The 26,607-nt window shown below is 43.1% G+C and overlaps 1 protein-coding gene across 1 annotated transcript in view; it reads left to right on the top strand.

Annotated features, from left to right (window-relative positions):
• The window catches only part of DROSHA (drosha ribonuclease III), a 649,328-nt gene that overhangs the window by 421,868 nt on the left and 200,853 nt on the right, over positions 1 to 26,607 (top strand). Inside the window, exon 18 of the mRNA XM_082259249.1 lies at positions 24,966 to 25,104. Within this exon, the coding sequence (XP_082115375.1) occupies positions 24,966 to 25,104 (139 nt within the window). The remainder of the gene's footprint in view (positions 1 to 24,965; positions 25,105 to 26,607) is intronic.

Here is a 26,607-nt window from a genome sequence, read left to right as displayed (position 1 = left end):
GGCCAATTGTAGTCATTTTTCAAATAAACATTTGAATGAACATCCGTACAAAAATTCCCAGGACATTGAATGACTTGACAAATAGAAATGTTGTTTGAAAGTGCCTGTTCTCCTTCTCTTGTCCCTGGTCACCATAACCTGTCAAATTCCAATCACTTGCCCTACCCAAATTCTTGCTCTTCTAAATACCTGACCCTACACCTGCCCAGACTGCTTCTCTTCTGGTCAATGCATCCCCGCCCACACCATGTCACTCTCAACCAATTCATCACCGCACAGACCTCTCCACTCCCTGCCAAGGCAGAGTGACTTCATTAGGCAGAAAAAGGGATGGGCTACACAAAGTCAGCAGAAGTGGCGTGACTGGTGTGCTTTTCCTAATACATGTCTGAACTATGCAAATCTTAGGCCCCGTTCACATCTGAGTATTATATATGGCACCCCAAATGCGGGTAGCAGTTGCACATTAAAATTTGCAAAAACCCATCTGTCGCAGAATATGATTGGCTCAGTGCCAAAATTTGGTACATGAGCTTTTTTAGCATATTTTTGAAGTGGAGGAAGACCCATTCAAATAAATGGTGGTACTATAAAAACATGCATAAACAGCGCTAAAAACATGACGCGGGTGCGTCTTTCAGATGTCAGTGGGGCCTTAGTTCTGGGAGATAACTATTTCCTGAGAGAACTATTTCCTGTGAAAGTTTTTAGTTGTTCCTTGCTTTTTAATGTTTTAATAAACATTATGAGGATATAAGTTTGCCAGAGTCTGTGATGGGGAAGATCAGGATTAATCACTCGTGTTTAGGGCTGAACGATATTCGATGTAACATCGAATATCGTGCTGCGGGCGTGGGCGGTAGTCACATTGCCGGATCAGCCGATATTGGAGACTCACAGTGAAGGAAGGTAGAAGAATACAGCCCGACCGTCCCGCATGTTAAGTCCGTCCTGCAGCTCTCCTGACTGAGCGGTGAGCAGCGCGCTGTGACCAGCGGCACAGGGAACCAATCACGCGTGCCTGCACACCTGATTGGTTCGCTGTGCCGCTACTCACGACGTGATTGGTTTGCTGTGCCGCGCTCACCGCTCGGTCAGGAGAGCTGCAGGACGGACTTGACATGCGGGACGGATGTCGGGCTGAATTATTCTACCACCACTGTGAGTCCCGATTTCTCTGCCTATTCATCCACAGCACAGTCACACACTCATCTTATTAACCTGCAGTTCCCTGGAGTGTCCACCCAGTTCCCTACATTACCATTAACCCTGGCCTGCCCTGTATGGTGCAACTGCAATGACATTTAGAAGAAGGCTGCTGCTGCACTACGTCCAAAATCCTACTACAGTAGCATTAACCCTGGCTGGCCCTGTAGTACAATCAGAAGAAGGCTGCTGCACTGAATCCCTACACTAACATTAACCCTGTATTTAGCCTGGATTGATGGCTCTCTCAATATCGCAATATATATCGTCGGGGAAGAAAATATTGCAATGTACTTTTTTTCCAATATCGTGCAGCCCTACTCGTGTTGTTGGATTACTATATTATTCATTTACCTGGTCAGCTCCCTCTTCTGAGTGTGTTTATCATTGAGATAGCTGTGATGGTAGATTTAAATATTACCTGTGCAAGGAACATGAGAACATCTTTGAGCTTTAGTATTATTCACAATCTTGGTCCAAACAAGATTGGTGCTTTGAACTTTCCTTTCATTAACTTTTTCTTTTTTTTTTCACTTTTTTTAACTTTCCCACTGTGTAGAGGGGGAACTTGTATATTAGGATTTACACACGCTTGTTTGCCCGGTTACACGCTATATGCATTGTGTTTTAACATGGTTAAATTCTGTTTGCACTATTTTTAAGACCGCCTTCACATGAGTATATTACAGCGTACTGCTGTGTGAGGGCCTTGTTAGCCCATGCAAAGATGCACAGCTGTTCCGTACATCCCTGTGCAGGCAGTCCTATTCATGTCGATTGAGACGGGTACATGAACACAGATGCTGTTCCCAAACTGACAGCCGTGCAGGTATACAACCCCAAACTCACGCTGTCTGCGTCCAGGACCTTGCACTCGCACAGCCGTCAAATTGGAAGAAGCGTCTGTGTCCATGCAGCTGCTGGGTCCCAGTTGATTTGAATGGGACTGCCTGCATGTGGATACACGGAAGACCTGTGCACTGTGCATCCTTGTGTGGGCAAACATGGCCATGGCATGAGTGAACACTGTAGTACACCTATGTGAATGAGGCCTAAGTGGTGTTTAGTATGACTACTACTTTTTGTCTGTATACTAGTTTTGTTTATAGCACTAATCGCTGAATGATGTACACTGACCGCTAAGCCATAAGGTTATGACTAACCACCTAATATTCAGTAGGTCCCGTTTTGCTGAAAATACAGCCCTGACCTATCAAGGCATTGGATAACTAATTTTGCTGTCTTTCCATTGAAGTATATTAGGAGATGTCGTAGGTAAACATTCCCCCAAGGTTTTCTGTTGGACATTGTTTGAAGGTGGTATTCACACCTGGGAGAGGCAATTGAGTTGATTGTGTTTCCAAAGTATTATTATTCAAGGATCTTCAAATACAATCTAGTTAGTGACCATAGAATATAGATATCCTTGATTTTTGTCGCCAGTTCAGCAAACAGCCAGTTTACAAACCTTCAACAGGGTGATAAAAAAAAAAAACACAGGATGTCCTGTTTAAAAAGTTATGTGAATGTCCTGAGTTTAACCTTCAGGGTTCGTACAGTCATGAAAAACCTGGAAAGGTTATGGAATTTTACAATGGTAATTTCCAGGCCTGGATACATTTTGGAAAATACTTAAATCCAGAAAGTTTTGGAAAAGTCATGGAAATTTGAGAGAAAGGCGCCACTCAGTGTAACAGATGTAAATAATTATATTGACACATATTAAGAAATTACATGGAGGTGTAAGTGTCTATCTTAATAGGCTCGGCGTCCTTCCGGGTCCGCGGTGTTTCTGCCCTTGAAGCTGGCCAGCAGCCGGGAGATGACACTAGGGGAGAACCAAACAGGGGACTCAGTCTGATCGAGGCAGCGGTGAAGCGCATACCTCACTGGAGGGCCGCACAAACGTGATGATGCGGGGGGGAGGGGCGGTAACCGGTTTCAGAGCATGCGTGAACCGCTCCTTGAAGGCCAGCCTCAGCGATGGAAACACCGCGGACCCGGAAGGATGCTGAGCTATGAAGATAGACGCTTACCTCCATGTAAGTTTTTAATATGTGTCAATAAAATTATTAACATCTGCTACACTGAGTGACGCCTTTCTCTCTTTTCTGCTTGTTCGTGGGACTGTTTCTTCGGCCTAACAAAGAGCTGCCCTCGATGTAGGCAGCGCATTTGTGCATCTGTGCCATCCATACCAGTCCAGCTGCACCTTATCCATCATGACTGCCTGAACTGAAGCTTTATCCCCAAGCAGGAGCGCCCATCAAATCTTTTTCTTTCTCCAGTATATTCAAATATAGTTAATAATATTGGTTAAATTACAATAGTTTACTTTTGCGCGATCCGTCACGTGACATTCTCTGCATGGAGTAACCTTTTTTTACAGTCTATGGGGGTAACGCAGTTTCAGCTAATGTTTCATATTCTACTGTACACTACAAAGCTTGTCATTTATTTTAGTAAAAATATGCTGGGTGTAACATGGATTTTCTTCTTATTTAACATGTATACTTAGACATTTCATGAAACATTAGGTCATGAATATTTGCTTGAAGTCATGGAAAAGTCATGGAATTTTATTGGTAAAAATGTGTATGAACCCTGAACCTTGTTTTGGGGCTTATTCAGTCTTGAACCTCCTTATGAAATTTATGAAAATGTCTATTTTTTCATAATACTTCTGACAAGTTGCAGCTGTTTAGTTTAAGTTTTTGTTATTAGGTGCTAGCCACCGATTTAGCGCTGATAGCACTCTTTTAGTATACGTTTTTGGTATTTGCACATAGTCTCTACAAAGTGCAGTCCAGGAGGACCTCAGTGGCACCATTGAGGCTGGTAAGGGGAGTAGAGAGCTAGACCCTGTGGAAGCTTGCTGTTTGTGCTGAGATGACAGGGGCTGTCTACTTGCTACTCTGCCGAAATGTCACTCCTGATGCTGTAAAAGTGGATTTTTGTGCTGCTTGTAGTTCGTATGATGTAGCGGTACCCAAAGCAAACATTGACCTTTTCTTGTAACACAATTTAGTCATTAAACATGAGTGTACTATTTTGATATACAATAATAAAACAAAATATATGAAAATTTAGAGAAGCCCACATTTTGTCCCACATACTCCACATCACTACCACAAATGCAACCCCCCCTCCTCCTTCACTACTACACTTGTACCCCCTCTCTCTTTAAGCTTGTGTGCATTTTCCCCCTGCTCCCACTGCACACCTTCATGCCCCCCTCTTCTGCTTTCACCCACTCTTGCAGGGAATGTCCCCCCTTCTCTATGAGACACATTCAACCTCATCCCCTATCTGCCTGGGAATTTGATAGAATTATAGTTCTGTTGCTGGGTCATTACCAAAGTTCTCAAATCTCTGGTCCAGCAACCCCTGCTCCATCACTGCTGGCTCTGCCCACAGTAACATTGGTCGCTGGTGCTCTTCCCCTGCCTTATTTAGGCTACACATCGTCATTGTTTGGTTGCTGTCCCACAGCCTACACCATGGAAATGTATGACGCTGTGCATTCACTTGTGTCGTAGCAACCAAAGAATGACATTGAATCCAACTAAGGCTGTCCCTGTGTCCTAAGTATAATCCAGGGAGGGAGAAGGGAGGCTCAGCAGGGCTTGAACAAATTAAGACCTTTTGCAGTCTAAAATATAGTGGTATGGGTTCTGGAAAGCCCATAAAGCTGAACAGTTTCCAAGCAGCTTCTCAAAATGTAAAATGCACTTTTCTCCCACACTCCAAATACATGCTGATAGGTTAATTGGATCCGGAGTATATGTGTATGTATGAATGTGAATTAGGGACCTTAGACTGTAAGCTTCTTAAGGGCAGGGACTGTTGTGAATGTACAATATACAGTATCTCACAAAAGTGAGTACACCCCTCACATTTTTGTAAATATTTTATTATATATTTTCATGTGACAACAATGTAAAGTAGTGAGTGTACAGCTTGTATAACAATGTATATTTGCTGTCCCCTCAAAATAACTCAACACACAGCCATTAACATCTAAACTTCTGGCAACAAAAGTGAGTACACCCCTAAGTGAAAATGTCAAAATTGGGCCAAATTAGCCATTTTCTCTCCCCAGTGTCATGTGACTCATTAGTGTTACAAGGTCTCAGGTGTGAATGGGGAGCAGGTGTGTTAAATGTTGGTGTTATTGCTCTCACTCTCTCATACTGGTCATTGGAAGTTCAACATGGCACCTCATGGCAAAGAACTCTCTCAGGATCTAAAAAAAAGAATTGTTGCTCTACATAATATGGTCTAGGCTATAAGAAGTTTGCCAAGACCCTGAATCTGAGCTGCAGCATGGTGGCCAAGACCATACAGTGGTTAAGAGGACAGGCATGTGCTCAGTGTCATATCCAGCCGTTGTCTTTGGGAAATAGATGTATTGCTGCAGAGGTTGAAAGGGTGGGGGGATCAACCTGTCAGTGCTCAGACCATACGCTGCACACTGCATCTGATTGCTCTCATGGCTGTCGTCCCAGAAGGGAGCCTCTTCTAAAGATGATGCATAAGAAAGCCCACAAACAGTTTGCTAAATACAAGCAGATTAAGGGCCTTTTATTACTGAAACCATGTCCTGTGGCCTGATGAGACCAAGATAAACTTATTTTGTTCAGATGGCGTCAAGTGTGTGTGGCAGCAGCCAGGTGAGGAGTACAAAGACAAGTTTGTCTTGCCTACAGTCAAGCATGGTGGTGGGAGTGTCATGGTTTTGGGCTGCATGAGTGCTGCCAGCACTGGGAAGCTACAGTTCATTGAGGGAACCATGAATGCTAACATGTACTGTGACATACTGAAGCAGAGAATGATCCCCTCCCTTCGGAGACTGGGTCGCAGGGCAGTATTCCAACATAACAACCCCAAACACACCTCCAGAACAACCACTGCCTTGCGAAAGAAGCTGAGGGTACAGGTGATGGACTGGCTAGGCATGTTTCCAAACCTAAACCTTATTGAGCATCTTTTGGGCATCCTCAAACGGAAGGTGGAGGAGCGCAAGGTCTCTAACATCCAACAGCTTTGTGATGTCATCACGGAGGAGTGGAAGAAGACTCCAGTGGCAACCTGTGAAGCTCTGCTGAACTCCATGCCCAAGAGGGGTAAGGCGATGCTGGAAAATAATGGTGGCCCAACAAAATATTGACACTTTGGGCCCAATTTGAACATTTCACTTAGGGATGTACTCACTTTTGTTGCCAGCAGTTTAGACATTAATGGCTGTGTTGAGTTATTTTGAGGGGACAGCAAACGTACACTGTTATACAAGCTGTACAGTCACTGCTTTACATTGTAACAAAGTGTAATTGTTTCAGGGTTGTCACATGAAAAGTTATAATAAAATATTTACAAAATGTGAGGGATGTACTCACTTTTTTGAGATACTGTATATGTAAATTGCTGTGTAAATTGATGGTGCTATATAAGTAACTAAAATAAATAAATAAAAATAGAGAATTAAAAGGGCTCCTTTTTGGCTCTTCCCTATGCAGAGCAGTCCCTTTTATTCTTTTCTATGTCAGATTTTTGTGCATACTGTTTGTGTTTCACGTGCTGCATTCACACTTTAGCACTTTGTGAAAATGTGAATAATGTGAATAATCTAGTGTTGTGCTTACATAGTTACATATAGTTACATAGATTGTAAGGTTGAAAAAAGACAACAGTCCATCCTGTGGTGTGCGAGTGTGCTTTTGTTTATAAACTAAATTTTTGTCATACATTTAGGCCAAAATATATTTAGCTACATATCTTTAATATTAGAAAATCGAAATAAGCGTATCTTTGTTGGTTTGCGAAAAAGTTATAGCGTCTACAAACTATGGTGTATATACTGGAATTTACACAACTTTTACTTTCTAACTTTCATTTCTTGAAGTGCTAAAATGGCAGGGCAGTGCAAACCCCCCCCCCCCCCCCAAATTACCCCTTTTTGGAAAGTAGACACCCCAAGGAACTTCCTGAGAGGCATGTTGAACCCATTGAATTTAAAAAAAAAATTGTCATTGGTGTTTTTTTTTTTTTTACACAGTTGTCATTGAAATGATATATATATTGCTCACGCATGCCATTGATATATGTGGACTTACACCCAAAAATACATTATGCTGCTTCTCTTGAGTATGGGGATAACCCATGTGTGAGACTTTTTGACAGTCTAGCCCCGTACAGGACCCCGAAAATCAATCACTGCCTTCAGGCTTTCCAAGGGCGTAAATTGTTGATTTCACTCCTCACTACCTATCACAGTTTTGGAGGCAATGAAATGCCAAGATAGCACAACCCCCCCCCCCCCGAAAAAAAATGACTCTCTTTCGGAAAGAAGACACCCTAAGCTATTTGCTGAGAGGCATGTTGAGTATTTTGCAGATCTCGCTTTGTGTCATAAAGTTTTGAAAATTAAAGAAAGAGAAAAAAAATAATAATTTTCTTTCTTCATTTTCCAAAACAAATGAGAGCTAAAAAATACTCACCATGCCTCTTTGCAAATACCTTGGGGAGTCTACTTTACGGAAAAAAAAAATTTTTGGGGGGGGTTTTGTGCTATCTTGACATTTCATGGCCTCCAAAACTGTGATCGGTAGTGAGGAGTGAAATCAACAATTTACGACCTTAGAAAGCCTGAAGACGGTGATTGTTTTTCGAGGTCCAGGTACACGGCTAGATTGCCAAAAAGTCTTTCACATGTGGTGTCTCCATACTCAGGAGAAGCAGCAGAATGTATTTTGGGGTAATGTAATTTTCAAATATAGCCATGGCATGTTTGAGAAATATATAATTTAACCACTTAAGCCCCGGAGGATTTGGCTGCTAAAGGACCAGGGGTTTTTTTGCGATTTTTTACTGCGTGACTTTAACGGACAATTGCGCGGTCGTGCGACGCTGTACCTAAACGAATTTGACGTCCTTTTTTTCCCACAAACAGAGCTTTCTTTTGGTGGTATTTGATCACCTGTGCGATTTTTTGATCACGCGCTATAAACAAAAAAGAGCGTAAATTTTGCAAAAATAACAATATTTTTCACATTTTTTTATATGAAATTCCCCAAAAACAAAAGTAAAAATCAAAATTTTTTAACATTTTTCGGCCAATTTGTTTTATGCTACCTATGTTTGGTAAAAAAAATCGCAAAAAGCGTATTTTGATTGGTTTGCGCAAAAGTTATCGCGTTTACTAACAAAGAGAAAGATTTTTGTCATTTTTGGTGTTTTTTTTTTTAACGCATAATGGCGGCGATCTGCGATTTTTTTTTCGGTACTGCGACATTGCGGCGGACAGATCGGACCCTTGACTGACATTTTTGACACTTTTGGGGTTACCAGTGACATTACTGCAGTAATCAGTGCTATACATATGCACTGTTACTGCAAAAATGACACTGGCAGGGAAGGGGTTAACTTTATTGGACAGGGAGGGGTTAAGTGTGTCCTAGGGGCGTGCTTTCTACTGTGTAGGGACATGGCTATTGGTGTAAAAGCAAAGATCAACCGTTCTACATAGTAGAACGGTCAGATCTTCACTTTTACACAGGGAGAACTGACAGGCAGCTTGTTTACACAAGCTGCTCTGTCTTTCTCCCTTCACAGGAGCGATCGTAGTGTGGCCGGCGGACATCGAGTCCGCCGGTCACACGCACTGACTTGCCTGTGAACGAGCCGCGGCGGGCGCGCGCCTCGGCGGGCGCGCGCCCGCCCGCGATAGGCTCGCAAGTCAGTGACAGGCGAGTGACGTACCGATACGTCACTCTGCCTGGCCGGGGCTGACCGCCGCAGTATATAGTCGTGCGGCGGTCGGCAACCGGTTAAGTGACAACTTTGTGGGGGAAAAAAGAAATTGCAATTTTCCCGAAACTTGTGGCAAAATATGATTTTTTAAAATTATTATTTATTTTGCTTTTTTATTTTATTTTGACACCTTTCCTTTAATTTTTTATTTATTTTTTTATCATTTTTATTGTTATAACGGAATTTAAATATCCCCTATGATAGCAATAAGTAGTGACAGGTACTCTTTAAAAAAAAAAAACAATTGGCGTCTATTAGACTCTAGATCTCTCCTCTGCCCCTAAAGCATCTGACCACACAAAGATTGGTGTGAAAAGATGCTTTCCCAATGGTGCTGTTTATATCTGGCGAAACCAAAGTCATGAAATGCTCATAGCTTCCGGTATCTTAGGCCATAGCCAATCAGCTCTATGGTAAGGTGACGGAACTACCGGCTGCAGTCTCAGATTACCCGGTGGGACAACCGTGGAAGACAACGGGGGGGTCCCTCCCACTGCTTGTAAAAGCAGTCCAGCAGCTAAATATTCGCTAGGATTGCTTTTACATGAAAGCCGACCGCTGGCTTAAAAAAAAATACCAAGATGATGCCTAAATCTGCAGGCATCATCCTCGTATGACCACTCAAAGTCCAGCGACGTACCAATACTTTGCTGGTCCTTGTTGGGCAGATATTCTAAGGTTCTTTTTTTTTTTTTCATGTAGGCTGAACAAAAAAAGAAAACCTAACAGATTCTTCTATTCACATTGATCGATGTGGATGAAGAAATCTCTGCCAGAAAGTGTGTGGTATAACCACCATTAGACCTCCCAGCGTCCACCCACTTCTAATGAGGGGCATACATGCAATGTTCTTTTTTTGTTTGTTCAGCCCATGGGCTGAAGGAAAAAAGAACATAGCAGATTTCTCCATTTGCATTGATCGATATAGATGAAGAAATCTCTGCCAAGAAAAGTGTTAAAAAAAATATATGGCGAAGCATAGGGGAGATCCTCCCTCTCTGTCCACCCCATACCCTATGCTTCACCATATATGCTTTTTTTTTTTTTTTTCTGGGGTTGTGGAATCACCTCCCACAGTGCTGCAATCATTGATTTACGTAGATGCTGAGAGTAAACGATGTTGCAGTCAGAATAAAAAAAATCAGTTTTGCAGCTGATGGGCGTACCTGCAAAGCAAACAATGATTAACAATAAAACATTACAATATAATACTATACAGTGCAGTAAAACCATAGAATGGTGGTATCTGCAAAGAAAACAATGGTTACCAATGAAAAACCGTAACAATAAAACATTACAGTGTAACAGTATATTATAAAGTACAGTAAAACAATAAGAACAAAAAATGATCTCAATAAAACAACTATTTTTGGCTTTTTTAAATTTTATTTTTTGTAACTTTTTTTACACTTTTTTTGTAACTGTAAAAAAAACTTTAAACGTTCCAGCCTAGGATCTCTCAAAATGCGATAGCTATCTAAAATCTTTCGAGACCCTGTGTGAAAGTGTGCCCTAGACTGTGCCGTGCTGTACCCAATACTAATACTCTACTAGTGTGTGATAGCGACGAAAAGTCGAAAACAGCCCCCGATGCAGAGCCCAGGTTGGCCAAGACAGGAGTGACAAAAAAGCGGGTATCACGTCTATATCTGCGTTTTTTTACAGACACAACATCTTCTTTGGGGTGCTCTTTGGGTAGGGATACCAGGGAGGACATCCAGAAAATGCCTCTCATTCCTCTCATTGGGCCACAGCACTTTCTGGATACAGAAGGGCTGTGAGGATCTCTTCCTGGAATTTTAGGAAGGATCCACTTCTTCCTGACACTTTGTATAGCACATAAGCGTTCTGCAGAGCCAATTTGAATAAGTATACAGATGCTTTCTTGTACCAGCATCTGGCCTTGCGGGCAATTTAAGTACGGCGCCATCATCTGGTCATTGAAGTCCACCCCTCCCATGTTAGGGTTGTATTCTTGGACACAGAGGGGCTTCTCAACAACACCAGTCATCGTTGCAATTTGGACTGTATCTGCCTGAATTGGGAACAGAACGAAAACATTCTGTGTGTCCCTCCACTTCACTGCAAGCAATTTATGACACTTCAAGCATGCTCTATCCCCCCCATCTAAGTTGGGAATCTACAAAACATTGGGGGAAGCCCTGGCAATTAGGTCGCACGGTGCCACATGTACCAATTCTAGGATCAAAAAGGTGACTAAAAAGTGGCACGCTTGCGTAATAATTGTCCACGTATAAATGGTACCCCTTTCCAAATGAGGGTGACACCAAGTCCCAAACAATCTTGCCGCTGCTCCCAATATAGTCTGAGCAGTTGGGGGGCTCCACATTGCTACCCTCGTAAATCCGGAAACTACATGTATAGCCTGTTTCCATGTCACAGGGCTTATTCATCTTGCCCTTATATTTGGCAAGCTTGCTGGGTAGAAACTGTTTAAAGGAACGCAGCCAGAAAAATGAATCAGGGACTCATCAACACAGACCGCTTGTTGGGGCATATATAGGGTTGCAAACTTTTGGTGGAAGTGATTTATGAGGGGCCAAATTCTGTGGAGCCGGTCATATCTAGGGTCACCCTGAGGATGACAAGAGTTTATTGTCATTCAAATACATGAACTGCAAGATTTGCTCGTATCTAGTCCTGACCATGGCAGCAGAGAACACAGGCATATGATGAATTGGGTCAGTGGACCAATATGACCGCAACTAACTCTTTTTAGTAATGCCCATGATAAGGGATAGGCCCAGAAAGGTTTTACATTTGGAATCAGTGCTATGTTTCCCTGCAATTTCTCTGACAAGGTTCAAATTTTAATTTGCTGCGATAAATTGATCGGCTTATAAATTGCTTTGGTCCACAATAGATCAAGGGTAGTAAAATTGTCTGTTTTCACCTGAATTCCCAGTTGGCCACTGAAAGGGGTAAGTACGGGCGCTGCAGAAGTGGTGGGCTCCCAATCAGGATTTGCAAGCGCATAAGGCAGGACATGATGGGCTCTACGTGCCGGTCTTAGAATTTTTGGTGGCTGCGGTACACTACTTGTGCTAGTCACCGCACCAGCTTTAACTGCACTTATGGGACTCGCCAGGTCACCAAATGTTACTGCAGTACTGGTTTGACTATGACCAGTATGTACTAGGCTGCTGGTGCTTGCCAGTTCACCAGAAGGTTGAGCGGCACTAGTACCAACACTCTGCAACACAGGAGAACCCTGCGATTGTTGCACCTCAGCAACAGAAGAACGGGGTCAGGTACACCTGACCTTAGCAGGGACCACTACTCTGTCATCAGGGCTATCTGTCAGGGTACTGCTTCTCTCTACAGGTTTGAATACTGTGCCTGATTCTGACAGTGAGACTTCCCATCGCTCTCATCTGTGTGGGCCTCTTCACTAGTCTTCACTAACCTCTGTTTGGACATTTTGGCCAATAAATTTGTAGGTACCTAGTGTGACTCACAGGTAAAAAAAAAAGCACCTAGTTGTCCAGGACTGTTTGAACTTCTACCAAAAAATGTAACTGCTGGTGCTAGCAGAGATCAGGCCTGACTTTGCGAACACCGCGGTTTAGTGTGCTGTGTATTAGAAGTTGCAGTAACCTGCTGGACCTGCACTTCTTGGGGACTGAGCGGAAGAGCTAAACGCAAGTGCTGGCAGGTGTCGGGGCTGATCCTGCTAACGCTGCGGTGTTTGTGTGTGTGTCACTGTCAATCAAAGGGTAAAATGTATTACTAAGTATGCTGCGGGCAATCTGACAGTGTCCTGGATTGACGTTAACGTTAACGCTAACTGATGTCACCTGTAATACAGTGATCAGAAAAAAGATCTCTACACTATAATAGTTACAGTGACAGGGCAATGAAGGGGTTACCTGGGGGTGATCAGGGGGTTAAATCTTTCTTGAGGGAATATATAGTGGGTACCCTAAACCTATCTGTGATTTCCGCTAACTACCACTAACTGCCTCTCAAACTTACTGATGTCACAAGTGACACTAATACAGTGATCAGTATATTATCTGTATGCTGTATATAGTGACACTGTGACAGAGAGTGAAAGGGTTAACTGGGGGTGATCGGGGGGTTACAAATGCACCTATGTGTACTGGTGTCGGTGTAGTGCTTGTTTACTCACTGTCTGATGTTTTCTTCTCTCACGCTGGAGCCGAAAAGGGCTCCAGGAGAGAAGATTGCTTTAGTTCCTGTGCCTGTGTTTACATTACACAGGCACAGGATGTTCTGCAATTGGTCAGAACTGATCACCAGGTCCAGGCCAAAAATCATTGGGCAGTACCTGATGACTGATCGGTTCTGAACTGAATCAGCACATCGCGGAGACGGCGGGCACAGGCACGCGCCCCCTAGCCCCCCGCCCGACCGACGTACACTTACAGCCGAGCCACCTTGCCGCAGTAAAACTGTGGTGGCTGGTCGGCCACTGATTAACCACTTTACGTCTGCCTGCAGTAATATTACTGCGGCAGAGTGGCTCGTTATCGTCTGACGACGTAGTACATGCCCCCTTCAACGCAGTGACCAGCGTACATGCCCCCTTCAATGTAGTGACCAGCGTACATGCCCCCTTCAATGTAGTGACCAGCGTACATGCCCCCTTCAATGTAGTGACCAGCGTACATGCCCCCTTCAATGTAGTGACCAGCGTACATGCCCCCTTCAATGTAGTGACCAGCGTACATGCCCCCTTCAATGCAGTGACCAGCGTACATGCCCCCTTCAATGTAGTGACCGGCGTACATGCCCCCTTTAATGCAGTGGCTGGCGTACATGCCCCCTTCAATGCAGTGACCAGCGTACATGCCCCCTTCAATGTAGTGACCGGCGTACATGCCCCCTTCAATGCAGTGACCAGCGTACATGCCACTTTCAATGTAGTGACCAGCGTACATGCCCCCTTCAATGTAGTAAGCAGCATACATGCCCCCTTCAATGCAGTGACCAGCGTACATGCCCCCTTCAATGTAGTGACCGGCGTACATGCCCCCTTCAATGCAGTGACCAGCGTACATGCCACTTTCAATGTAGTGACCAGCGTACATGCCCCCTTCAATGTAGTAAGCAGCATACATGCACCCTTCAATGCAGAGACCAGCGTGCGTGCCCCCTTCAATCCAGGGCATTCACCTGGATCATCATCAGCAGCAGCGGCGCGGCTTCTCCTCAGTCCCCCGGCGTGTCTCCTCGGGTCCTTCTGCTCCCGCCTCCTTCTCGGCCAATGGCATGGGGTTTGCCTTGCGGCCAATCAGGAATCCAGTATTAGACCCGCTCCCTGATTGGCCGGGAAGAGGATCCCTGTGACAATAGCGATTGTCACACAATGGGTGGAGCCGGGGCACACTGCTCTGTGCCCCGGGTCCACCCTTTGCATCGCCCTATTAGAGCCTCTGGCTCTAATCAGGTGATGCAAAAAAAAAAAAAAAGCCCTATTGAACTCCATGCGTCCGGCGCCCCTGCATGCAGATTAGGGGGCCAGATGCATGGATAGGGGGGCAGCGCCCCCAACACACTGGCCGCCACTGGGTGTGAACACCCATGAGATCCGATTCTGGTGCGGACCCAAAAAAGGGCCTACATGACTTTGGTCGAATGCGATGCTAATTCAGCTATACAATATGTATGGATGAATTTTCATCGCACAGATATTGCATGTGATTTTCATAGCAGTGCGGCGCAAATCACATGCGATGTCCTCCATCGCACCAGTGTGAACCTAACCCTAACCGCACCCAAACTTAAAAGTCTCAACACGTCAGCATCTAAAACTCTTAATCAGAATCAGGTGTGTTTGTTGGACAGTTAAGCTGATGTCAGATGGGTGATTCTGCAGCAAGTGAAAAAACAGACAGCGGCAGGATCACTAAAAAGTTTGTCTGTCACTCTCTGTAGCTGAGACCGCAAAATGTTTCTCCGTTGCCGTTGCTGATCCTAACGCTTCTGTATCGTGATCACTAGTGATCGGAGCAACCTCAGCTAGTGAAGGAGCCATTCCATAGGAACAGACAGGCAGCCATTGGGAAGTTTTTGAGGCAGAATGACCCATCTGACATCAGCCTTAGACATGTTTTTTTACTGTTCAGCAGACTTTGTCTATTTTTTGCATAGGAATGGGGTTCTACAAATGCAGTTTTTTAGTTATTTTTTTAAAAATCGATTGTTTAATGTTTAATATTAAAACAAAAGAAGGCAGCCAGTGGAGGAGAGGGGGGGGGGTGTAGCAAAATGAACATAAATCCCTCTGCCAAAGTACTGTAATACAGAAATACCATCCTAATTCAGAAGGTGTAAACATGTAGCCACAAATCCAGTAAGGGGTTTATCTGTAGTTTTAGGATTGTGGGCAGAGCCATAGAAATTATTTCTTTATGCCTCAGTGGCCAGCTGTGCATCCAGAACTGCTAGTTTATAGCACAGATACAGCCTAAGATATAGAGTCATAAAATGGCTCCATATCTATAATATTTTGCTGCTTTATTCATTAATTGTAAGCTAAAGATTTGCAAGTCAAGCAAAGTAAGCATGAAATTGTATTGGCCCACATCATCAGACTTTTCTGTACATATAATAGAAACTATAACTTAGCACTTGAATTTTCTGATAGTTTCTCTCTAAAATCATATTTTCGTTGCCATACTAGCTTTATTTTTACAAACGGATATAATGTGCCTTGCAAGCATAATTTGCAAGCTACAGCTGCAGTGAAATCATTAGTGTTCCTCCAGCTAGATATTCTATACTTTGTAGACACTCCAGACAGTGGGCTCCACATGTTCACTAGTTTTGTGCATTCAAATAATTATTTCCTTCTTCCTTCTAATCCATATTGCTCTCTTCTTTTTTATATATATTTTTCCACATTTTCTGAAAGATGCAAGGGGAAAAAAATGAAATCTTGGTTCATGTGAAATACTTGTCAGAGAATAAATTTAGAATTGTTGCAGACGCTGTCACACATGGGCTCATCAAAGTTATTTTTAATTAGCGTGCTAGTTTAAAAATGGCCCAGCATCATATTAAAAGTGGTATATTCAATCAAGCCAAATTTCATTAAATTGTTTCTCAAAGCAAGCGATATATTTGGCATTCTGCACAGTACAATATTTTGTTTGGTAGCGTAGCACATGCAGCAGTCACAGTTAAATATTCAGGTCGTCTCAGTAAATCTGAGAAGTGTACAAATGTGGTTGGCTGCAGGAAATGTTCACTGTAACTTCCAGGAATATTATAGACATATAACTTTACCTAATCAAAGGATAGCATGTAGAATTTGACTGTTGTGTCTACAACAACCAATCAGATCCTGCCCATGATTGCAGAAAAATTGCAGAAGGCACCTACCCAATAAACCCACAAGCTCATCATTAATAAGTATAAATATATGTGTAGTTGTCCATTTAGGTGTAATCTACCCCTATACAGTATGTGAAAATGAAATAAAAGTAAGGCTTTTTACACAAATAATCAATAATAATAATAGAAAAGTGCTTCTTTCTCTTTCGTTCATCAATGGACACAGCACTCCATAAATCATAACTACTGGGTTATATTGCCTCCTCCAGGAGTAGAACTAGGCAGAACAAAAACAACTGGCTACACCCATGGGCTGCCCTCAGCTGGTATACACCCTGTTCCAAATTATTATGCAAATTCTATTTAAGTGTCACAAAGATTAAATATTTTGTTTTTCAGTTTAACTCATGGATGGCATTGTGTCTCAGGGCTCTTTTGATCACTGAAAACAATCTCGGACACCTGTGATAATTACAGTAGATTGCCAGGTGAGCCCAATTTAAGGAAAAACTGCTAAAGGAAGGTGTTCCACATTATTAAGTAGAGCAGTCAGGCAACATGGGGAAGAAAAATAATCTCTCTGCTGCTGAAAAGAGTGACATAGTTCAATGCCTTGGACAAGGTATGAAAACAATTAGATATTTCACGAAACCCTAAGTGGGATCATCGCACTATTAAGAGATTTGTGGCTGATTCAGAGCACAGACAGGTTTGTGCAGATAAAGGCACATTGAGGAAGATTTCTGCCAGATCCATGCATCGGATCAAGAGAGCAGCTGCTAAAATACCATTACATAGCAGAAAACAAGCAGCTGCTGGTGCCTCTGGAGTCCCACGGACATCAAGGTGTAGAGTCCTCCAGAGTCTTGCAACTGTGCATAAATCTTCTATTCGGCCACCACTAACCAATGCTCATAAGCAGAAACGGCTGCATTGGGCAAAAAAATACATGAAGACTTATTTTCAAACAGTCCTGTTCACTGATGAGTGACGTGCAACCCTGGATGGAGTAGTGGATGGTTGGTGGACGGCCACCCTGTTCCAACAAGGCTGCGACATCAGCAAGGCGGTGGTGGAGTCATGTTTTGGGCCGGAATCATGGGAAGAGAGTTGGCCGGCCCCTTTAGGGTCCCCAAAGGTGTAAAGATGACCTCTGCAAAGTATGTGGAGTTTCTGACTGACCACTTTCTTCCCTGGTACAGAAGGAAGAACTATGTTTTCTGTAATAAAATCATCTTCATGCATGACAATGCACCATCTCATGCTGCAAAGAATACCTCTGCATCAATGGTTGCTATAGAGATAAAAGGAAAGTAAGTCATGGTGTGGCCTCCATTCTCACCTGACCTCAATCCTATTGAGAACCTTTGGAGCATCCTCAAGAAAAAGATCTATGAGGGTGGGAGGCAGTTTACATCCAAACAGCAGCTCTGGGAGGCTATTCTGACATCTTGCAAACACATTTAAAGCGGAGTTCCACCTAAAAAAAATACATAAAAATACCCCCGGGACAGTCAGGGCTAGTTCATTCCACAATGGATAGCCTCTGTACTGTCCCGGGTCGCACTTACCTGCAAGAAGAAATACTTACCTTGAAAATGTCTTGTCCATCGCTGCCATCTCAGGTGTGGGCAGCTGGGCAGCTGAAGCCAGCGCGTCCTCTTCTGCGTCTTCTTCCGTCGTCTTCGATCCCATGATTCACTGCACCGGCCCCGCCGTCACTTCCGGGGCTGCAGCATCATCCCTGCACAGCTTCTGGGCATGCCCAGAAGCTGTTTAGCAAGGTATGACGGCGCCTGTACCGGAAGTGGCGTCGGGGCCGGTGCAGGCTCATTGATTCCTGGGAGCGATGACGTTCAGCTCCCAGGAATCATTGCAAGCCAGGAAGTGACGACTCGCCGTGGCCGTCGAGGGGAGGAAGAGGGAGTAAGGTGAGTATACTTTCTTCTAAAACAAGGTAAGTAAAAAAAAAAAAATTGCGATTATCCATTTGTGTTTCAGGTGACCCAGAGCAAGAAGATGGACCGAACTTCAATTTTAGGGTGGAACTCCACTTTAAGCAGAAGCTGTCCAAAAACTCACAAGTTCAATGGAAGCAAGACTTGTGAAGCTGCTATCAAATAAGGGGTCCTATGTTAAAATGTAACGTGACCTGTTAAAATGTTTAAAAAGTTAAAATGTTGTTATAAGTTTGATTGAAATAGCTTTTGATTTCAGTAAATATGCTGCCAACACAACAAATGACAATTTTCAGTTCTTTACAACCTATAAAGTGTTCTGAAACTTACTGTGTGTAATCATTTGGAACAGTGCATTGTAAGTTTATGTTTAAAAAAAATACTGTTATCATTAGGACGTTTGCTCAATAAAATTTGAATTGTACTCTTGATAGTTGATAACATGTGAATTACGCTGACTGTTATTTACATCAATTATTTAGGTAAAAAAGAATATATAATTTGCATAATAATTTGGAACAGGGTATATTACCCCCCTCTCTACTCTAGGTAATCAGTTTTAATCTGTCTAGTCAGAAGTAAGGACCTAGGCTCCCGGCTGGGATCTCTAGTAATAGCAATTTTTTTTCTCCTACATGTTTTTTGTTTTTTCTCTTGGGCGATCTACAATTAACTGCTGGGCTGGGTGATGGGCTATATAATCTAGATCGAGTGATCTCCCCCAGCCTAGCCAGCGAGCACGTGCAGACCGCAGTTATGTGCTAGGTTGGCTGTGACATAGCCTCACGGACAGAGGCTGGCCCACGAGTTAAACATCTCACAGGGTCGCATACGACGGGGCATGGGTCTGAGTCGCAGTGGTCCCTTGGCCGACAGCTCCCCTACTTCGGTGGTGAGGAGTTCTGTCTGGAGTGTTACCTGCACCATGGAAGGGTATGTACAGTCCCCCTCTCCCTTTTTTGTGGTTTTTGGGGTGGACGCGGGTAAACTCCAGGAACAGTCGGACCTGCCTGCAGGTTCCCTCCTCCCATCCTAAAGTCCCTCAGTGAGCTGGGCTTTCCCACTCCCTTTCCCCCTTGTCTGGACCTGAAGTGTGGTGGGGGTCCCAGGGCAAAGGATGCAGCAAGGACCCCTGAGGTCTCCCCCACTATCCCCACTCTGTAAGGGTCCTGGGATAGTGTGTGTCCTGCCCTGGTAGTCTGCAGGGGTCTGTGAATGCTTCTTTTGGCCACAAAGTTTTACAGGCTGCTGTTTAAGATGGGTTGTTCCCTATGGAGGGTGTTTTTATTTCAGATGTGGCTCCTGTGTTCTGGTTAATGGCTATTATGTTTAGCCTTAGGTTATTCTCCCAACCCCTCATTTTCCTTTTGGCACTGCTTTTGGACGTACCAATAGTTTCATTATGTAGCGCTGTGTTCGTCGATGAACGAAAGAGAAAATGGGATTTTTGTACTTACCATAAAATCCATTTCTCTGAGTTCATTGACAAACACAGCACCCACCCCTCTAAGGAGTTTTGATACTTCTAATACTGCTTGCTACTAAACTGATTACCTAGAGCAGAGAGGTGGGTTATACCAGCTGTGGACGGCCCATGGGCGTAGCCAGGTGTTTTTTTGTTCTGCCTAATCCTACTCCTGGAAGATGCGATATAACCCAGTAGTAATGATTTATGGAGCGCTCTGTCCATTGATGAACGAAAGAAGAAATGTTGTACTATTAATGATTATTTGTGTAAAAAGCCTTACTTTTATTTTATGGATAAAATGGAAATGGAGAAATGGATTTTACGGTAAGTACACAAATCCAATTTTTTCAAAGAAGCACAAGTAAGGGCTTGTACACACTTGACTAAATTTCCAACGATGAACAAACGCTCCTATAGTGTTTGTATGGCATCAGTATGGGTATCAGACAGGCATCAATGAGCTTTAATATGGGGCAGTTTACAAGCGTTAAAAACGCTCCATAAATGCCCTATGCGCGGTTTCGGTGCGTTTGATGACCATTAAAACTCCTCCACAATGGAAAGTGACAGAAGTCAACGAATTTTAATCCGGCGCAAATGCTCTAGCAGTTGTTACCATAGACTTGCATGGGAGGCGGTGAAAGACTTCAAACGCCTCCTGACTCGCCATGTAGCAAAGAAAAGCTAAAGCTTCATGTTTTGATAGAGTGAACAGCGCAATGTGCTGTCTATTGTATCTAGTGCGTAGGCGTTTGAGGGGCGTTTTTAACACCTCTCAAATTCCTGCTTTTAATGCCAGTGTGAACTCAGCCTTACACACAAAAAAATAACACTATGAAACGATTAACACAAATAGAAACATATCCACAGAGAAGGAACTAATACTGTAATGACACAAAACATGTCATAAACATGTCTAAAAACGAGTACTGTACTGACACAAGAAAAATCACATCTGCAGACACAATCAGTGTCATACTGTTACAGCCAGGAACATTTCTGCATAGCCAGTTCAGCTCTTTGGGCATACTATGTACGTCCAAATAGTGAACCTTTATTCACAAGCTAAGGGCTGCAGTAGCAGCCATTAGCTTGTTTGTGTTTTGTTAAGCCGACAACCGGCTTCATAGTGAACGTGATACGTTAGCTCCATAGCTGCCAATCACTTTCACACGGCCCCCCCTCCTCCCATAGTTTACAGGCTGTCCCGCACGCGCTGGTGCCCAGGAACGCAACCACCAGCGGGGAGAGAGATTGCTGTGAGACCTAGGCAAATCCATGCCTCAATCTCACATGCAAACAATGAAATGGAACGTGATATCACTTCTGGTTTCATAGTTACCCTTTCCTGGCCAGTACAGTCAGGGGACACATCTAACTAAGCCGATCTGTGCTTGGTTAGATGGTGTGAGGGAGACATTGGGGTCTTTTAGACCCCTAATGTCTCCATAAAGAGTACCTGTCACCTGCCCATTGCTATCACATAGGGGTTTATTAACTCTTTATGATAGCAATCAAGTAAACCTAAAAAAATAAATAAAATAAAGTTATAAAATATATTTTAAAAAATTGCAGAAACCCCCATTGCCACACATCTACACAAACGCAAGCCTAGGGTGCGAACGCGTGTGTGAACCGTGGGCGCACCACACGTGTGACATATTGCCGCAAACATCAGAGTGAGAAAAATAATTCTAGCATGAAAGCTCCTAGTTAACTCTAAATTGATGAGCTGTAAAGGCTTAATAAATGTCACCTATGGTGAATTGTGGGCACCATAGTTTTCGGCAATATCATGGGCGTACACCATTTTAAGACATGGAATTTTTGGTATCTATTTACAGGATGTAACCTCATCTTTTGTATTCTAACCAAAAATGGGTATTATATGGCTTGGTTTTGCACTAAAAACAATTTTATCATATTTTTTCCGAAACATTTGCGGTTAATAAACAATTGCACAAATATTGTGTGAAACAAACATTTGCAACTATCACCTTTTTATTCTAAAGTGCAACAAAAAGAGAAAAAGCCCCACTGGGATTTTTTAGGCATAGGCCAACCAGAAAAAAATATAGTAATGGAGAAAGTAGAAAGTATATAAGATCAACAATGTTTATTCAGAAATCCAACATGAGTAACAATGGTGAATCATATCACCCAATTATGATGTATAAAAGCAAAAAATAGAAACGACACAATACAAAACATAGCAAGATATATAAGTAAGAGGCCAAGCTAAGCCGTGGTTCACAAAGACATCCCGTCATGTTTCAAAATCTAGAATGATTTTTTCTTCAAGGGAAGATCAGAGCATAATCTATTTTTCTACAAATACAAAATACACATAATAGTATTGTACAGAAATAAAATACATAGGCAAAAAACATCCATTTGTATACGGGAAAGCATGAAGGCAGTCTGCCATACTCTCAATGTGTTACTGTGTCGGTACTTAAATAAGGGTAGTAGCCCAAAGCTCCTGCCCTTTCCACAAAGGGGGGGCGAAGATGGTCCAAGAATTCAGAGTGTAAAAGACATTAGTTGGAAAGGTGGAAAATAGGCATAAAAGGATGGATATCATGCCTATGGTCTTGTTCGCTTGCATAGAAAAACTGCTCACGAGGATCGCCACAAAGAAAGAGCCATTCTGAAGGAATAAAACAAAAGACGTCAGACGGCCCTTTGACATCTGATGTCACCGCGCGGTGCATGCGCGGTGAAGCTGGACGTCATTGAGGCCGGGGATCTCATTGGAGCCATAGAGATGTGGAGACTCCTCCCCAAGCAGAGCCCACGTGAAGAGAGCACACCGCTTGGGCCCAATTTTTGAGTGGTGGGGACACCACACAGGTGAGGCTCATTTACATTTAGATTTACAGCCCCCCAGAATATAAATAGGGACTCTATTTTTCCCCACGCTGATGGGTAGTCCTTTGCCGTTCCTCCAATGGATCTGATGGTATTTGCTTGCTGGCCGGGCCATATATGTAAGTCTCCTTCACGATTAACTATATTTCAGGTAATTCTTACCTGAGCCCCATTTCGATCCTGTGGTGTTGCATGAGAGACTTGGCTGTCCGGGACTCTCCCTCCTGATTGGCTGAGACACTGCAGCGGGCTCCATTAGCCCCCGCTGCTGTCAAAGTCAGTGAGTTAATGAGGTGAGAGAGGGGGTAGGGCCGAGCCACTGCTCCATGTCTGAATGGACACACAGAGCAGTGGCTCGGCTCGGGTGCCCCCAAAGCAAACTGCTTGCTGTAGGGGCACTCGATAGGTGGGAGGGACCAGGAGCACCAGCAAAGGTACCAATAAGGTAAGGATTGGGGCTGCTCTGTGCAAAACCACGGCACAGAGCAGGTAAGGATAACATTATTATTATATTATTTATTAAACAAAAAAAACAAGACTTTAGTACCACTTTAAGCCACTTTAGGATGTCTGCATGCTAAGGCTAAAAATAGAATTGATGATACCAAGTTCAACTTCAGTAGTCTTTAAAATAGCTAATACAGCAAATGTACATTAAAACTTTATTCAGGAATGGAAGGGAACTGGGTGGAAGGGTTACTTTTTATGCATCAACACAACAAGTATGGATACAAATATCAAGTACCACAAAATGCAGGCAGCCAGCTGTTTCAGGCATACATTTTTTCTTAAAGCCAGTGGCCTGGGTGCATTGCCCATCACAGCTTGCAAGAAATGATATCGGTAATTGACCTGGGCAGTTTGGCGCTGCTCCTGACACCCTAAGCCATGAGCCAGGTGGCCTGTGATAAATTAGTAAATACTTAGTAAAATGAGCTCTACAGTTTATACATGTGGACCCAGTTTTGCTGTGTCCACTAAACACTTGAATATGAGAGAAATCATACCTATGTGGGCCTCATAATTAGTAGAATACATTATCTACATGATTTAGAGTAAATCTTTCATATTTGTGGAGTAGGTTTGAAAATAAATGAAAAATTTGATGTGGTTTCTTTGTGTGCTATAGACATTTTTCTGTTGTTTCTTTCATTGCCATCATGTAGGATCAGTGTATTGTTTTATTTTATTTTTTTAGCTTGTTATCGTATTCACACCAGGATTAAAAATAGTAACATAAGGAGTAACAGTGGACTTAGATGTGTTCCCTATGGCAGTCATATATTGTGATATTTGTACTTGCAGTAGAAAAGGAGTTGAACATTTTTCAATAATTTAGTCTTTTACAGTTTTATAGAAAAACATTGAATTTAAAGAAAATGTTTATTGTGACCTATTAATAAGCTTGTACTAACAGTTTAGCACGGGTTTTCCTAATATTTAAACTTTTATGTTGCTCTCTTTGAGGGCAGATTACAGTCACCTTATATTCACCTGTGACTGAAAATGAAAGGTAACATGAACTTTTAGCCCCTGTTTAAAGCGGAACCTTACCCATAACAACTTGATAAAAAAAAAATATATAATGCTTTTAGCAGAGAACATACATTCCACATCAATAATTATTCTACTAGAATTAGTGTGTGCTGTAAATTGCCTCCAGCATTGTTCTGGTTTCTTATTGCTGAAGCCCAGCGCCCCTGAGCAGCAGTAAATATTTAAGCTGTCAGCAGAACAGCCTTCAGATTTCCGGCATAGTGAAGAAAAATAGAGAGCAACTGAGTATGTGCAGAGCAGGGTGAGACAGTGTATTACTGGTTTTTAAACAGTATAGGCCAGGGTTTCTCAACTTTTTATAGGTAGGGGGGTTATTCATCCCAATGACTGCAAGTGTAAGGAGCATTTTTCCCATCACACTAATGTGTCATGAGTTATAGATCTAGTAATTTTAAGCATGGTTTTGCTGACACTGAAAAGTTATTTTAAGGGTTCCTCCTGTGTTAAAACGGTTGAGAAAGGGTGGTATAGGCACTTATGTGTAATGTTTTACTTAGCTATACCTGCAAAAGGGGCCAGCCTGAAGTGATTTAGCAGGACCTCATTTTCTGACTAAAGTTCTATTTTAACTAACATCATAAAAACATTTAAATTATGTTTAACACACACATTTTTTTTAATGAAGGTATTTGCATTTAGCTTACGCAGAATTTTACAGTTAAAATAACATCAGCTTATATATATATATATATATATATATATATTTATTTTATTTTTTTTTCCGATAGAGGTTTCTATGTATATTATTATGTTTTCATTGTTTTCTATTTCAGCTTGCTATGACTCACCCAAGCCACCATTTAAACTTTGGGATGAACCCTGACCATGCTCGCAACTCTCTTTCCAACTGTGGAATTAGGCAGCCAAAATATGGGGATAGAAAAGTTCATTACATGCATATGCGTAAAAAAGGTATGTTTGTTAAATATCTAGAGTAAGCTTGTATAACTCAGTTTGTCTCTCCTTTATGCATTGGTACTGATACTGATACTGACTGAGATGTCTTGGGTATTATGATGGTGAAGTTTATGCCTTTTGCCCCTTGTTCTTAGTAAATTGGATTCTTATGTATCCTAGCTTTGTCTGCAAAGGTGACTATACCTTTTATATTAAAGAGTGCTGTCATTGAGATAAATGCATTCTAACAACAGTATCTTTTTAAAGTTCATTTATTATACTTTATTTTCCTATTTTCCTGCAAAGCTAGAAGCACTGCTAGTATCTTCAGCATCCAACACTTCCGGGTGTGTCAGAATCCTGTGATCCAACTGCTGTGTACTGAGGCCTCTTCCCTTGGGCGCTAGTAATAACTGTATCCCTTCAGAGCTGCAGGAACTCTCTAGTAATATAACAGCTAGCGGGTTGGGATCACAGCATGCGGTGGGGAAACAAGCATCTGACACACCTTGAGTTGTCATGTACTTAAAGTGGAGTTCCACCCATTTTAATAAGTTTAGATGTATGTAATCCCCTTTAAAAATACTTTTACCAATGGAAACAATTTTTTTTTTGCAAGGAAATACCTTTTTCTCTTACGTCCTCTGACAGTCGCCGCCCCTCATATAGTCTTCACCAATGGGTATTTACCTCTTGTGTTTATTATTTGCACTAGTAGCTTTTTATTTGTTCCTGCGCTTAGTTAGTCAGACTTCGGAAGACTACAGCAGAGCTGAGAATCGGACTAGTTGTCCTGGTGTCCCAGGACAGAGAACCTTATGGCATCCCAGCCTGCCATCGAGCGTTTAGCAGGCTATGCGGCCGCCCAGGCCTCGCAAACGACCTGTCCCTGTCCTCAGGGACAAAGCCCGCGAAGTGGCCACTTCGCTAGGATGTCTCTACTGCGGTACGCCGCATGTAGCTTGCGTACTTTTCGGCTGACGGTACCCCCACCCGGGGTGGGGGTACCCCGTCTCACGGCAGCACCCATGCTATCGCTGGTCGGTGAGTACCATGTTCCCCTCTGACTGTGGCATTGTCTGTTGAGGGGTGGCTGTGGGGCCTCTGTGCTGGGAATGGCAGTCTCTTTTGGTGTCTGTGTTGACCCCTCATGTCTGTCGGTGTACTTCCCGTGTGTCCCTCCTGGTCCCTGTGGGGGCGCTGTAGCGGTTATGCCACGCTGGGGGGGTTGCGGGGGTCCCTCTCCCCTGTGGGTGTTTGGACTACTTTGGCGTGTCAGGCGTGTGTGGGGCCCGCTGCGGGTGAAAACCGAGGGGGCCGCCATTTTTAGTGTGGGCAGCTTGCTTGGCTTCATGTATGGGCAATAGCACTCCTCCCTGTAGCAAAATTGTGCCCTTTTCGGCGCCATCTTTGTTGTGGCAAGGTCCTTTCTCACATGTGCTCGGCGGCCATTTTCCCGGAGCCTCCCCATAGACTTTCATTGGCAACCATTTTTCCTTAGTCTAGTCCTCTAGCAGA

The sequence above is a fragment of the Pelophylax lessonae genome, assembly GCF_965119305.1.
Source record: "Pelophylax lessonae genome assembly, chromosome: 5".
Taxonomy (NCBI): domain Eukaryota; kingdom Metazoa; phylum Chordata; class Amphibia; order Anura; family Ranidae; genus Pelophylax; species Pelophylax lessonae.
The sequence above is the reverse complement of the archived record's forward strand: the minus strand, read 5'-3'. Positions and strand labels throughout refer to the sequence as shown.